The sequence below is a fragment of the Cydia splendana genome, chromosome 12 (genome assembly GCF_910591565.1).
Source record: "Cydia splendana chromosome 12, ilCydSple1.2, whole genome shotgun sequence".
Taxonomy (NCBI): domain Eukaryota; kingdom Metazoa; phylum Arthropoda; class Insecta; order Lepidoptera; family Tortricidae; genus Cydia; species Cydia splendana.
Genome location: NC_085971.1, coordinates 10,031,224 through 10,045,747, shown reverse-complemented (window position 1 = coordinate 10,045,747; position 14,524 = coordinate 10,031,224). Strand labels below are relative to the sequence as shown.

Sequence of the window (14,524 nt, the reverse complement as noted above, 5' to 3'; positions counted from 1 at the left end):
GAGCTAAAAGGCCGTAAGTTCCTACTAGGTACCTATTAACAGCCCATCAACGTGTACACTAGCGCCACTGCTAAATAATCGTGATTATTTAAATTTAACGACAGGTATTTAAAAAAGGGGGGCTGCTACGTAATACTGTATTGTGTATTTAAGTACCTTTTGAATACATTAAACTAGTTTTTATGTTGCTGGATTCGTCAATCTATGCGTCCAAAGTTAAAACGGCCGTTTTAGTTTTGAGTTCCTAGATCGACGAATCCAGCAACATAAAAACAAGTTTGATGTATGTATTCAAAAGGTACACAATACAGTAGGTAGCGACCCCCTTTTTTGAATACCTGTCGTTAAATTTAAATAATATCGATTATTTAGCAGTGGCGCTAGTGTGCACGTATCAGAGTTAAACAAACTAAGAAAAAAATCAATTGACGTAGACGCCCATTTAACAAATTTTGTGAGGGTTAAATATGAGGTTTCAAATAATGGCGTATAGTATACTTAAGTAGGTGGAGTAACGACATTTTAGTTGAGCAAAACAGAGGCAGGAGCGAGCCGGCCACCACGTGAGGTAGTCGTAATAGTTGTTGATAAGTAAATTGGCTATTAGTCTATTGCTTATCAAAACAATAGATTACGAAGAAGTAAGTTGGATTCGGGTGTTATGGATCACCGTCGTTACGAATACACAGAATAAACTTTATTTACACCTAGGTACCGACGTCGCCGTCGTACCTAACATTACCATGATACTTATGCTTAGGTTAGATATTTTAATTTAGATATCTAGGAACCGTAATAACCTATTCAAAGCTGTCACTTGGATCGTTTTTTGAGAGGCCTAGAAAATGCACCTATTAATCAGTCTTTTTTTGGTCTTTTTAGAAAGAATAGCAAAGTCAACTAGCTGCGCTTTTGCATTGCGCATGCGTCATAATACGTCATTGATTCATGCGTCTCATGAAAATGTAACTTATTTCAGCATTCAGTTGATGCAATAACAGATTACGAGCTGTAAAGTGGTTTTTATAATGATAATTCAAGAGAAAACTGGATTTTGTCAACGTCACATACATTTACAGTTTTTTGAAAGAAGATATGGAGCAATTGCCAGGTGTTCTATACAAGAGAGAGCTTGAAGATAGCTGTAAGTTATTCTTACAAGATCTGTCCAATGTTTTTTTTTAGTTTGTATGCTAGTATTTTTAGGGTTCCGTACCCAAAGGGTAAAACGGGACCCTATTACTAAGACTCCGCTGTCCATCCGTCTGTCCGTCCGTCCGTCCGTCTGTCACCAGGCTGTATCTCACGAACCGTGATAGCTAGACAGTTGAAATTTTCACAGATGATGTATTTCTGTTGCTGCTATAACAACAAATACTAAAAACAGAATAAAATAAAGATTTAAGTGGGGCTCCCATACAACAAACGTGATTTTTGACCGAAGTTAAGCAACGTCGGGCGGGGTCAGTACTTGGATGGGTGACCTTTCTTTTTTTTTTTGCCGTTTTTTGCATTATGGTACGGAACCCTTCGTGCGCGAGTCCGACTCGCACTTGCCCGGTTTTTTGTTATATTGTACTGTATGGTTTTTTTTGTTATATGGCTCCATTTCGATGTACCGATATATATTGGTTGAATGAGGAGCTGGGACTGAAAGGTGGATGTTATGTGCTGTAATTGTACAATCTACCTACTATTTTGATACTTAAATGTTTATACGTAGCACATTTTCCTAGTTCTATCCTAATGGATCCCGGGGTCCGGTTGGCAACCTAATTACAGGAATTGGCGCAGGCGCTAGGATTTAACGAAAGCTACTGATGCATATACCTATATCAGCTAGAGGCCGTAAAGATATTCGATTTTCACACTATGTTTTCCTCACGACTAGAGAACAAAGTAAATTATTTTACTTAGTCACACTATTATACATACCTATATAATTTATAAACAGAAATATATGATTTTAATAAGTAGGTATAATAAAGAGCGGTTACAAGCCAGATCCGGTCTTGGTCACTGGACTAGACAGGACATCATTTTCAATAGGTACCTATATGGTGTTTTTCTTCATCATAATTATCATTTCAGTTTAAAGACGTCCACTACTTGACTGTATATTTTTCTTTGCACCTATCGGTACGTAAGTTTCTCCGAAAGTAGGTATTTTATACAGCTGTTAGCAACATCGATTCATGCAATCTGACTTCAGAGATAAGTCCAACAACGTCAGATGAGCTGGTAGATTATATTCTTATTCTCAATCCACAACCCACTGATTGCATAAACTGACACCAACACATCTGTTGTTATAATTAGGTACGTCAAACTGTCCACACTCCGCAAAACGAATACTGATTTACATAATCTACATTGTAAAATAATAGTTCCTAATAAAAATCCATAGCTAAATGAAATACTTTAGAATGAGCGGAGGTATTTATAACTAACACTTTCAGTAAGAACATGAACACATGTTGTGTGTTCATGTTTATCGAGCTGGTACGGAAATAGCTCTTTGTTTTGTGATGATATTAACCCGCTGTAGTGGAGTCGATTTTAGTAGTACGTGCAGTGATAGATTGTAGTGCAGTTTTGTTTGCATTGCTGTTAACTGTACTGTTGTAGTGTAAATATTTTCTAAAAGCAGCACTTATAGTTGTTTACATTGCCTAAATGAGATGCCCTGATTAAAACGCTCCCGGTTTTGGTAAGAGAACGCTTCTTGTATACCTATAAACATTTTAGTGGTTTGATAATTCAAACATTTTGAAAGAGCCGTAATTCTATTGTTGTAGGTAGGTATTGCTATTTGTTTGAAGGAGGTACCTATGGCAGCAGTAGTGTCTCTCTTGTCAAATGATATGATTCATTCAGTATTCAGTATTAATTTATTTCTTACTTCCATGGTACATTTTTGGGTAGTATTTACATATGTCTTATGGTATCACATGGACCCTGAATAGGGTGTAGCAAATTACAAATAATTTAATTAAGTTATTGTTACTTAACATAATATGCTTGTCTAGTGGCTTTTACAAACTTATAACTAACATATACCCTTGATTCAAAACTGATGATCACACTATACTGTTGTCTTTTCAAACCCGCGATATGTAAATACTGAACGCCGGTCGAATGATAGAGAAAAGGACATTCTATCAATGTTTGACCACGTCTTTCCTTAAAGAACTCCGTATCTCTATGTTCTACCTTTACTCTTCAAGACTAAAAGAGCATAAACGATTTGATTGCGTTTTTGTCACGGAGTTCCTACAGTCTTTGAGTTATCCGCGACGACAGATCAGTTCCATTTTAGAAAGACGAAATAAAGACATTACAGTGTTCCAAATCGCTTTTATCTAAACTTTATTCCCCATCGTAAATTTAGTATGTCTTATGGTGGGCAACAAATAAATTGTACAAAGACATTTTGATGGGGGTTGAATCGCTCTAACACTCATAGTACCAATCCATAAAATTATAGGTTGCTGACTAATCCCGAGATCCGTGCAATGTGTTCGGCTACGATGGGTGCCTTGCTGACGTTGGCGTATTTCTTGCACTGCGAAGGTGCAGCGCTGGCGCCGGCTCTCAACCACCGGCCTATCATCGGAGTGTTGGCGCAGGAACAACATTACAAGTTCTGGGATAAGTATCCCGAGGACTACACTAGCTACATCGCGGCATCGTATGTTAAAGCTTTGGAGGCGTCCGGAGCAAGAGTTGTGCCTATAATGTACGTGAATCTTTTTATTTTATTGAACCTTCTGGGCTTTTTGAGTCCTTTGAGATCGAGTAAAAAGTTTATGAGCATTGCATTAATTGGTAGTCTCGATTAAAATGTAAGCGGGACGCACTTATTATTTGTAGGTACTTAGAAGGAAATTGATTTATTAAAAGTAGAGACTTGATAGGTATCTTAAGATTTTTCTGCAAAATAAAAGCAGCAGCTATTTCTGGCAAAGGTTCAACATGATAAATTCTCGCAAAAACTTTATAAGATATAATACGTACTTATAGTTTTATCATTAACTAATTACTTTACTTGCTTCACGACTTTGAACGTAGTGTTTTGATCCCTGACACTTATATGGAATATTATAACCATACTTAGGTACTATTCTATGAAATGATTTATTTTGTTTCAGGATCGGGAAAGACCGTACTTATTATAAAGATATTATAGGCAAATTAAATGGGTAAGTCTTGTTCATCCTTATATTGATGTAATGTTATACTGTTATAGTTAACAGTAGAAATATCTAAGTTTCAGTGCCGCAAAACATGACCTTAACAAATTATACACTTAAACCTACCTCAAGAATCACTCTATTGATAAGTGAAAACTGCATGAAAATCTATTCAGTAGTTTTCGAGTTTATCGCGAACATACATACAAACAGACAGAGGCGGCGGGGGCTTTGTTTTATAAGATTTATAGATAGACTAGTAGTACCTACCTATGCATAGCTATATTTTCCCGTTTGGTCAAAGCTATAATTATTTTCCAGCGTCCTTTTCCCTGGCGGAGCAACTTACTTCAACCAATCCAACGGTTTCGCGGACGCCGGCCAACACATCTACGAGTTAGCCATCGATATTAATGAGGCCGGGGATTATTTCCCTATCTTCGGCACCTGTCTGGGCTTCGAACTGATCATCATACTGGCTTCCGGTCGAGGGCCTGTAGAGAACAGGGTCACTTGCCACTCTTTTGGGAATAGTCCTCTTAATTTTACTAGTGGTAAGATTTTCATCCTTCGGCAGCTGTTTGGTTTCGACTTCCTTCTTTTTTTATTACTTAATCTAAGCTTTTGTTTAAACTTTTTTAATCCGTAGGCGGCTAGAAATTATAAAGAACAGGGTCGATCATTTGCCAGAGTTTTATTTTAACCTACTTTGTGATTAGATTTCCAGAGAGACTAGTCTTTTTAAGGTTCCGTGCCCAAAGGGTAAAAACGGGACTCTATTACTAAAACTCCGCTGTCCGTCCGTCTGTCTGTCACCAGGCTTTATCTCATGAACCGTGATAGCTAGGCAGTTGAAATTTTCACAGATGATGTATTTCTGTTGCCGCTATAACAACAAACAGAATATAATAAATATTTAAGTGGGGCCCCATACAATAAACGTGTTTTTTTTGCGTAATGGCACGGAACCCTTCATGCGCGGTTCGACTCGCACTTGGCCAGTTTTTTTAGACATTTCTTTTCCTGATTTTTAGAATACGGCTGGGCCGATTTAAGTAAGAATCTATTCTATTCTTATTTATCTATATTTCTTGACTCTTATACTATTTTTCTGTAGGAGTGTTCATATTATCTCTAATAAGTAACGAGACATGACTAAAGCCTTAATAAATTTTATTTTTCTGTATCTTTTTAGATTTCCGCAACAGCAAGATGTACAAGAGCGCCGACGAGGCCATCATCAATATATTGTCCCGCGAGGACATCACAGCCAATCATCATCAATTTTGCATCGTGGAAGAGGTGAGTTTTTTTTTAATTCCGCGTATTCGGCAGCTGTCTGGATGAATCGCGAAAAAGTGCCTTAAATCCAAATAACTATTTCATTCAAGGCTAATAGTTGAAAATTAGAATTTTACAATAGTGCTTTCTTTTCGCACCAATTATACAAGTGCACCCCGCGGTATTAGCGGTATATTATTTTATTAGCTATTTTCGTAGCTGCCGCAGTGCTTGATGTAGCAAACTTTTAAGAAAGGAGGAGAGAAAATAAGTAAGTACCTACTTAGGTATTAGTGAAAGAAAAAATCTGGACATACTCTCGCATTCTTTACAGTTTCTATGAAATCCTTTTTTTCAGTAATTTTTGATGTAGGTAAATGCTTTCAATTTATTTTTCATTATGAGAATTTAAGATTAACGGTTTACAGGACTGTAAGTCTAATGATACCTTGTAATAATACCTAAACACGGGGGGTCTCGATGCCAATTACAACTTTGTTCTTTTCGGTGTCGATACCCTCGGTCCGAGGGGCCCGGGAACTCAGAGCTTGTTTGTGGATTTGGCCAAACGGCTGGTTGATGTCACTGGGGACAAAAGAGCTGGCAGCTTCCTCGCTTAACGAATAAGCGTTGCAATTTAGCGAGGAAATGCTGCCCTCTTTAGATATATTTTTTTAGTTTTTAATTAGTTTAAGTTTGGACTGTTAGGACTGAATGGTTTTAGGATTTTTTTGCTCTAATAATAGTTCCTAGATACAGGGAGCCCATCGATGTATTTAAACAGGAGCTGTACACAAGCTTTGAAATTCTGAATTTAATTTGATATTGAAAAATATGAGTCAATCACCTTGCTTGCTATCATATACAAATTACACTTGTTACTACACGCACTTATTTACTACAATTTAAATATGATTTCAGAATCTGAAGTCTCACAACTTGACCAAAGACTGGCGGGTAACGGCACACAGTAACGACGCCAATGGACTGGAATTCATAGCTAGCGTCGAACATAATAGGTATGTACCTAATTTCCAAAAGGAACTGTGAAATGTGCGATGTCCTATGTGCGAAGTACAGTCAACATCAGATAGTGATGGCCAACGCAGCCAAATATATCGGAACTTATAATTATTTCTATACTTAGTAACAAAGATGTGTTACGACGTTATTGGCCACTTGACCGTCACTTGATGCGATCTAGAATAAATGTTTTTACTGCTACATTGAGTCACAATAGTAGATTGTTAACCAAGAGATGAAATGATGCCTTTCACCCGAGTTAAACACTCTACTTTTCATTTCGAATACGAGGAAAGTAAAATGCGTGTGTTTTTTTTAATAACATGACTAAGTATAAATTTTTATAGTATTTTTTGAGGGTATTTTCTATTAACATTTATGCAAAAGTATCGTTAGGTATTTATGGAATGGGGAGTCAAATATCAGAATGGAAATTGTATAACAAATCCATTTATACCCAAATTTCAATTGTTTATCGTAAAAAAATCGTACTTTAATCGTCGTACCTAAAATGCTCTAGTGCAGAAACGTATCACTTTCTGCACACCTTTTAGGCTTTTAGAACAACAATGAATCTCTTTTCAGCAATGACTTCTTTTTTTAGAGCATAAGAAATGAAAAATACATATGTGTTTTCAGGTATCCATTTTACGGCGTCCAGTTTCATCCAGAAAAGATCTTCGAGTGGAAACAAACCCAGACTTACCCTCATACTTTTAATGCGATCAAAGCGAATCGTCACTTCATGGATTTCTTTGTGAACGAGTGCAGGAAGAACCACCATTCGTTTGCTGACGCGGAAGAAGAAAATAAGTGCCTTATTTATAACTATAATACACATTTTACCGGCGCTGAAGGAGGCGCATACGAACAGTGTTATTTCTTTGAGCCCAGATATGCTGGAAAAAGTATTGAAAATTATACAATTGTTGCAATTTAACTAGGAGAAGCTGTGAACGTAATTATTAATTAATAATCGAAGTATTAGCTATGTGTATTGAATATTTCAAATATTAGACATAATTCATTAGTTTTTAATGATGAAGTTTTATTATTCTTGCACACTGTACTACAGAGTTGTGTTATATTATAATCATAAAATATTAGAATTGTTTGAAATAAACTTTCATGTTTCAGTCCGCCGTTTTTGCCACTTCATTTCTACAAATCTTGTCGGCACTATTAGCAAAGACATATGTAACTTCGTATAAGACGAATAAAGTCTAAGGAAAAAACGTGCCTCGGAATTGAAGCAAAAGTCATTCTCGAATAGATGGCGCACACACCTTTAGCCTATCCTCGGCTAGATGGCGTGACGACACCGTTTCATATTTAACAATTTTAACACATAGATGTCAGTGAATGAACATGGATCTAAATGATATAAAAATAATAAAATCATTTATCCATATATATACATGTTTTGATAACTTTATACGTTTTCATTTTGAGTTTTAGTCGTGTGTCGATAGATGGCAGTAAATTTACAGTGACTACAAAATTTACAATGACAGGACCCCTCTATACTATCTATTCTTTTTGCTATTAGTTTTTAGGAAAGCGACTGCCATCTGACGTCGTAACGTCAGTTTTCGAAGTACATCTTTCATTTATTGTTTAACCCTTAAATGCATGATTTTTAATTTTTGCCCGAAATTAATATATGTATCACATAATTGCTTGCCGATTCTAGGAAAAATAGTAAAAAAAAAATTATAACAGATTTTCACTGCGAAATCAGTGTTAGAAGTTGAATTGGCTAAATCATATTTATGTAAATATGTAATTATCAGTAATAGATATACGAAATTTTGTACTACCATTAGAAAGGTACACTATTTGTGATATACATATGATAAAGTTTTTAAATATAAAATAATTACAAACCCCGAAAACACCGTTCAAAACCACATACTAAAAATTATCAACTTCTGGATTTTTCCAAGCTTTCCGTCTTTTCGTCTTAAAACGAATGTGATTTTTATAAATTAAAAATATTGCGTAAATTTAACCCTTAAATCATCACCCTACTACTTGACGTTTGGTATAAAGGTGCGTCAAGAACGTTAGCCTTTTTAGGGTTCCGTACCCAAAGGGTAAAACGGGACCCTATTACTAAGACTCCGCTGTCCGTCCGTCCGTCCGTCTGTCCGTCCGTCCGTCCGTCTGTCACCAGGCTGTATCTCACGAACCGTGATACAGTTGGAATTTTCACAGATGATGTATTTCTGTTGCCGCTATAACAACAAATACTAAAAACAGAATAAAATAAAGATTTAAGTGGGGCTCCCATACAACAAACGTGATTTTTGACCGAAGTTAAGCAACGTCGGGCGGGGTCAGTACTTGGATGGGTGACCGTTTTTTTTTGCCGTTTTTTGTTGCATTATGGTACGGAACCCTTCGTGCGCGAGTCCGACTCGCACTTGCCCGGTTTTTTTTTAACTGTGAGCTGTCTAAATTAATGCTTTGTAGATATTTGGCAACACTATGTATTTAAGGGTTAATTTGCCTCTACAAGATTACATCACGTCCAATTATTTACTCCTGTTGTAGTTTTAATGCCAAATATTTGGCATGTGTATCTATTAATACCCATTGCCATTGCGTACTTGCATTCATTGCGAAACACTGAGGTTTATATCTATAGTATTACTATGGATTCATTATCCGGATTTGTAAAGTTTGGGCTGGGACTTTAACATTATGGAGGCTTGCAGAGTAACTAATTACGTAAAGCGTATTAATACGTTTTATGTAGGTAGGTACATAGTTACGGACTGTAGGCACAATAGAATTACTAGCCAGTACAGTACCTTAAGTTATTTAACAATGATTCATTGGGTATTTTTTGTAGTTTTTAAAATTACGATCTTCTTTCTGACATTCAAAACATATATACTCGTAGAAATGATAAAAGACTTTCGTACACCTCGTACGATAGTACTATCACGAGTAAAGGATGACTCACGCTAGACCGGGCCGGGGCCAGGCCGTAGCTTCCGGCGCTTCCTTTTCTATGGAAAGTACCACGTGATCACCGATCAGCCGTCATAGAAAATGACATGTCGGACGCCTAGGCCCAGGTACGGCCCGGTCTAGCATGAGTCATCCTTAAAACGATGTCGATAGTTCTCCCAGAAAACAACAAAAATTTTGAACTATTTATATATATATATCTAATCTTTAAACGAGCAATTCTTGTTTATTTATTTATATGTATATTTATTTATATATGTATATATACATATATATATTTCGGCGATCTCGGAAACGGATCTGATGATTTCGATGAAATTTGCTATACGGGGGTTTTCAGGGGCGATAAATCGATCTAGCTAGGTCTTATTTCTGGGAAAACGCGCACTTTTGAGCTTTTATATGTTTTCCGAGCAAAGCTCGGTCTCCCAGATATTAATGATTAAAGATATGTAGGGTACCTACCTGGGGGATTTCTACAGTGGGTATAACTCGTTCACTTCTAAGTTGAGTCGTAGCGCTACGTGATAGCCTCATAGCCAATACCTATAATGAGTTTTCCGGTAAGTATCAAACGTGATTCGTACGAAAATAATGCGAAATGACAATTAAGTAGTTCCGGAGGAGTTAACTGCAAAAACTAGAAGTTGTTACTGTCATGACAAATATAATCAATAATTAAAAGATAGAATGACGTCTAGATATTAGGGTGTATGTCCGCAACATCGCACGGGTGCACTGAGCGGGCGCTCGAGCGCGGCTGAAATTGTTGGTAAAATCCGCCGCACACGTCTGCTTCAGTCCGCGGCACTCATATTAGCGGCCCGATTTGTACTTTAAGATACGTCAATGAATAGATCTAGAAACGATATGGACTAGATATGTCAGTGTTAAATGTGACGTTTCTTCAAACAAAAACGTCACTTTTGGTTTTGACACTAACACATCTAATCCATATCGTTTCTAGATCTATTAATTGACGTATCTTAAAGTTCGAATCGGGCAGTATTTTTCGTTAACCCGCTCGCCCGCTCCGTGCACACGCGCGACGTTGCGGACTCCCTTATAGTTCCTTTTTTTTAGCATTAGAAAAAAGGTAAACAATGTCTTTTAATTGATAAACATGTTTTAATAAAAACTTTTTACAAAAAAAATTAAACCGACTTCACAAAGGGTGAAAAAAATATTATCCTTTTTTAAGTCTATGCGTTACCAACTGATATGTTTGAAGTCGGTGCCAAGCCAAATTTTGAAGCATACCATGATTTTGGTGCGATTCGATAAGGCTGTACCTACGTTGGATTGCCTTACAAGACCACAATGAACGTACTTTCTGTAGGTACAGTCGACGTTAAAAATATGTTTACACTTTTCGCCTTATTACAAAGGAGTAAGGTGCAAAAGTGTAAACATATCATTGACGTCGACTGGACCTAAGAACACACCTCAGAATACACGATCAAACCTTCTTAGCGCAGTCCGTACCATGTTTGTCGGCACATTAGTGTAAATCCAATGCATTTTTAAGCCGTCGTATTTTTTTAAAGAGCATTTCTTACTAATGCTCGAACAGTCTATAGCATGCAAGTGTGGGATTGGGACTGAGTTATTTCCCATCCCTTATCCAGCGGACTACATTTCAAAATATAAAACAATTCAAAGAATTTACCTTCTTGCCAAATTTCACCTAAAGCGGTTAGTTGTTTAGCCATGAAAAGGCGACAAAGAGGCAGACAGAATTACTTACACATTTATAATAGTTATTAGTACAGTTCTAATGGGATTTATAGCCATAAAGCTGATTATTTTTGTTTTGACTGGTATTGTTACTACTTAGCTTGGCACCGACTTCAAACATATCAGTTGGTAACGCATAAACTTAAAAAAGGATAATATTTTATTTCATCCTTTTTGAAGTCGGTTTCATTTTTTTTGTAAAAAGTTTTTATTTTTCCATTTTTAGTTTTAACGCATTGTTAAGAGCACGACGCCTGAATGAAAAACAAGATCATGTTTAACTCTAAATTCGTGTACCTATTACTTTAGTAAATATGTAATCAGGAATTTTCTCGAGTCCGTCTGGGAAATTATAATTCATGTCACTACACTAAATCCATCCTCCGCCCCGCCACTGACGCAATCCCTCAACCGCCCCGATCACTCAACCTCACAGCGCACCAACCCCTGGTCCAGGAACCCCTCGACCCTAAACCAGCAACCCTTCAACCGCCATTCCCCGACCCCTTAATCCCTGACCCCTTAACTCCTAACCCTAACCCCCGATCAGTGGCCTTACCATGCAGCTTACCACGAGTTTGACATTGATATATTCGCTAGCGTGTGTGTAACTTACTTTCTATGCATCTCGCTCGTACTAACATTAGAGTGAGCGAGATGCATAAAAAGTAAGTTACAAAGACGTTAGCTAATATGTCAATGTCAAACTCGTGGTAAGGCTACTGATCAGGGGTAGTGTCAAACTCATGGTAAGGCTACAGCTGCAGTACATCAAATTGGTGGTTTTCGGAAGCAAATGCTCGAGTTACTTTAGAAAACACCGAAATCACTTTACACGTACCTTTACAAATTGAGGATTTCCCTCAATTCCTCATGGATTCCATCATCAGACCAGAACCAAAAATAATACGAAAACACCTTGGAGCTAACTTCTTCCAAACAAAAAAAGAATTACTCAAATCGGATCACAGGTGCCGGAGTAATCGCTGAACAAGTGAACATACTACATTTAAAAAATCATCATCATTATCATCAAAACAATCATCATCATCAGGTCTACTTTATCAAATTGGTGGTTTTCGGGAGAAAATGCTCGAGTTGCTTAAGAAAACACCCAAATCACCATGCATGTGCCTTTAAAAATTGAGGAGTTCCCTCAATTCATCATGGATCCCATCATCAGAACAGAACCAAATTAATATGGGACTAACTCGGAGATAGCTCCTTTCAAACAAAAAAAGAATTACCTAGAATTACTCAAATCGGACTACGGATGTCGGAGTTACAACCGAATACAGAACCTCCTCCTTCTATGAAATTGAAGTCGGTTAAAAATAAGTCACGGCAATAATGTAACAATTATGAATGTAATACGGTCATTTACATTCTTCTGCTTTCATAAGTAATAGTTACTGATTTTTAAAAAGCGTTTTTCAATTTAAAGACAAGTCAAGATCGCTTACCTTCTTTCTAATGCTAAAAAAACGAACTATAGCATTTTTTAATAAATTCAGACTTTACCCTAAGGTGTTTTCTTCGATTCATATGAAAAGTCAACTTTGATCGTGATAATCTTTCCTCGCAAAGTATTAAGTATTTGGATAGACAATGTTGAGATGACTTTCTGTTGCTCTGTTAAATCGCTCCGAAATTCCCACCTTAATACATAAATAATATTGCACATGAACACGAAGTCTTAATTAATGCACTGTGTACTGTGTAGGTACTTAGTTACTAGAGCTTTGATTGGATTAGAATAGGCATATGAATCCGACATCAGCTTTAGTTTGGATATGCTGTGACGTAATATTCCCCACGGATTGGGTATGGCAGACACTCGGTCATGTAAGTATTGTAAGTGTTTGTTATGCCAGTTTTAATGACTTGATGAATGCATCATTTAGCTAATATGGATTGTTCAGGTACTTAAATGGATTAAGTTATTTTACATGATGTTTAGCCATATAGGAAAGATGCATCATGCATCCCAAATATCCCAATTTTGTGTAGCATAATACATATATTTCGAACCAATCAGGTTTTTTTCAGAGGTAATGTATGTAAATAATATGTAGGTTGAAAAAGATATGATAGGTAGTTATATGGTATCTATTTCAGTTTGTATCCAAATTATAAAACGTTGCGACATATGAGGTCAAACTGAATCTTGGTATTATTGATAGGTATCTGGAATAAACTCTGAAAGATAAAGACCCCCAAAACTTGGTAGTGAAATTTCGAGTTAGTTACGAGGAAAAACCCCAGCGCCCTCAAGGATTGGTCTTTGACCTCTACGTGAGTGCGGAGCAGGGCACGAAAATATTGGGTATTGTCTGTCTCAAGGCAAATGACAACAGGTAATGTTATGATCGCTTATAGATTGAAGGCGAGTATTCGCTAATGGCAAACCAATGCAAAGTATGCGGGAGTAATATAGAATGAGGTAAAAAGGACAAAACTTATTTTGGCGCGTTCTTAATTGGCAAAACTTTTAAATAAAGGTTGGTTAATGATACTACTTGTATGTTGCTACTCTTTTTAGGGTTCCGTAGTCAACTAATTATAGATTCGCCATGTCCGTCCGTCTGTCCGTCCGCAGCGTTGCTCTGTTATCGTTAGTGCTATTAGAAGGCTGCAATTTGGCATGGATACATAAATCATGCATGGCGATGGAACGGTAATATAAAAACTACTATAAAATTTGTTTTGAGGTACCTCCCAATCCTCCCATACCAAATGTTATTTTTTTTGCTTTAACGTCTATTCCACAAACGGTGACCAGTCAGAATCAAGTAGCGATGAGCGAGGTTCCTCTTCCCAGTTTTTTCTTTAAAAAAAAGTACTCGCTGGCTGCGTGTAATCAGCAGTGATCGTTAAGTTTCCAGCAATTTTGGTGCAGCATAGTAAAAATAAAGGATTTTCTTCCATTTTTTTCTAGGGAGAGGATTGGTTAAGGTTAATATTACTGTTATTAACCCTAATTATCTATTCCATCTAGAGTAGGGCATACAGATGCTTTTAACCAACAATGCTGCACCAAAATTGCTGGAAAATTAACGATCACTGGTAATCAGAGATCAGAGATGTCAGTCAGAGATCAAGGATTAATAGGTATATGTATTAATCTCTTTGTTCACTCGAGTTTCACAGAAAAATAGTCAGTCGCTACTCATTTTATCGCCAACTGACTTAATTACGCTCCGAAAGCTTATGAAACGAAAGTCCCGAAGCAGCATACCAAGAAGCCCGCCGCCAAAGCTTTGGGAATATACTGCTCGGCTGGGGGTTAAATTACGTGGTAATTTTGTTTA

The 14,524-nt window shown here is 36.9% G+C and overlaps 2 protein-coding genes across 2 annotated transcripts in view; one reads left to right on the top strand and one right to left on the bottom strand.

Moving 5' to 3' along the window:
• Positions 1-14,524, bottom strand: part of LOC134795561 (programmed cell death protein 5) — a 487,306-nt gene that overhangs the window by 180,649 nt on the left and 292,133 nt on the right. The gene's annotated exons all lie outside the window — the stretch shown is intronic.
• On the top strand, positions 953-7,508 carry LOC134795794 (gamma-glutamyl hydrolase A-like). The gene is made up of 7 exons (XM_063767728.1): positions 953-1,144; positions 3,488-3,739; positions 4,152-4,202; positions 4,515-4,747; positions 5,389-5,495; positions 6,396-6,493; positions 7,137-7,508. Exons 2-7 carry the CDS (start codon positions 3,516-3,518, stop codon positions 7,435-7,437), a joined length of 1,014 nt encoding a protein of 337 aa, XP_063623798.1. The 5' UTR covers positions 953-1,144; positions 3,488-3,515; the 3' UTR covers positions 7,438-7,508.

Excerpts from the sequence above, each read along its gene's own strand:
- LOC134795794 (XM_063767728.1), top strand. The coding sequence starts at position 3,516 with ATGTGTTCGGCTACGATGGGTGCCTTGCTGACGTTGGCGTATTTCTTG. Across the intron at positions 3,740-4,151 it reads GCAAGAGTTGTGCCTATAAT|GATCGGGAAAGACCGTACTT; the intron begins GTACGTGAATCT and ends ATTTTGTTTCAG. Across the intron at positions 5,496-6,395 it reads AATTTTGCATCGTGGAAGAG|AATCTGAAGTCTCACAACTT; the intron begins GTGAGTTTTTTT and ends ATATGATTTCAG.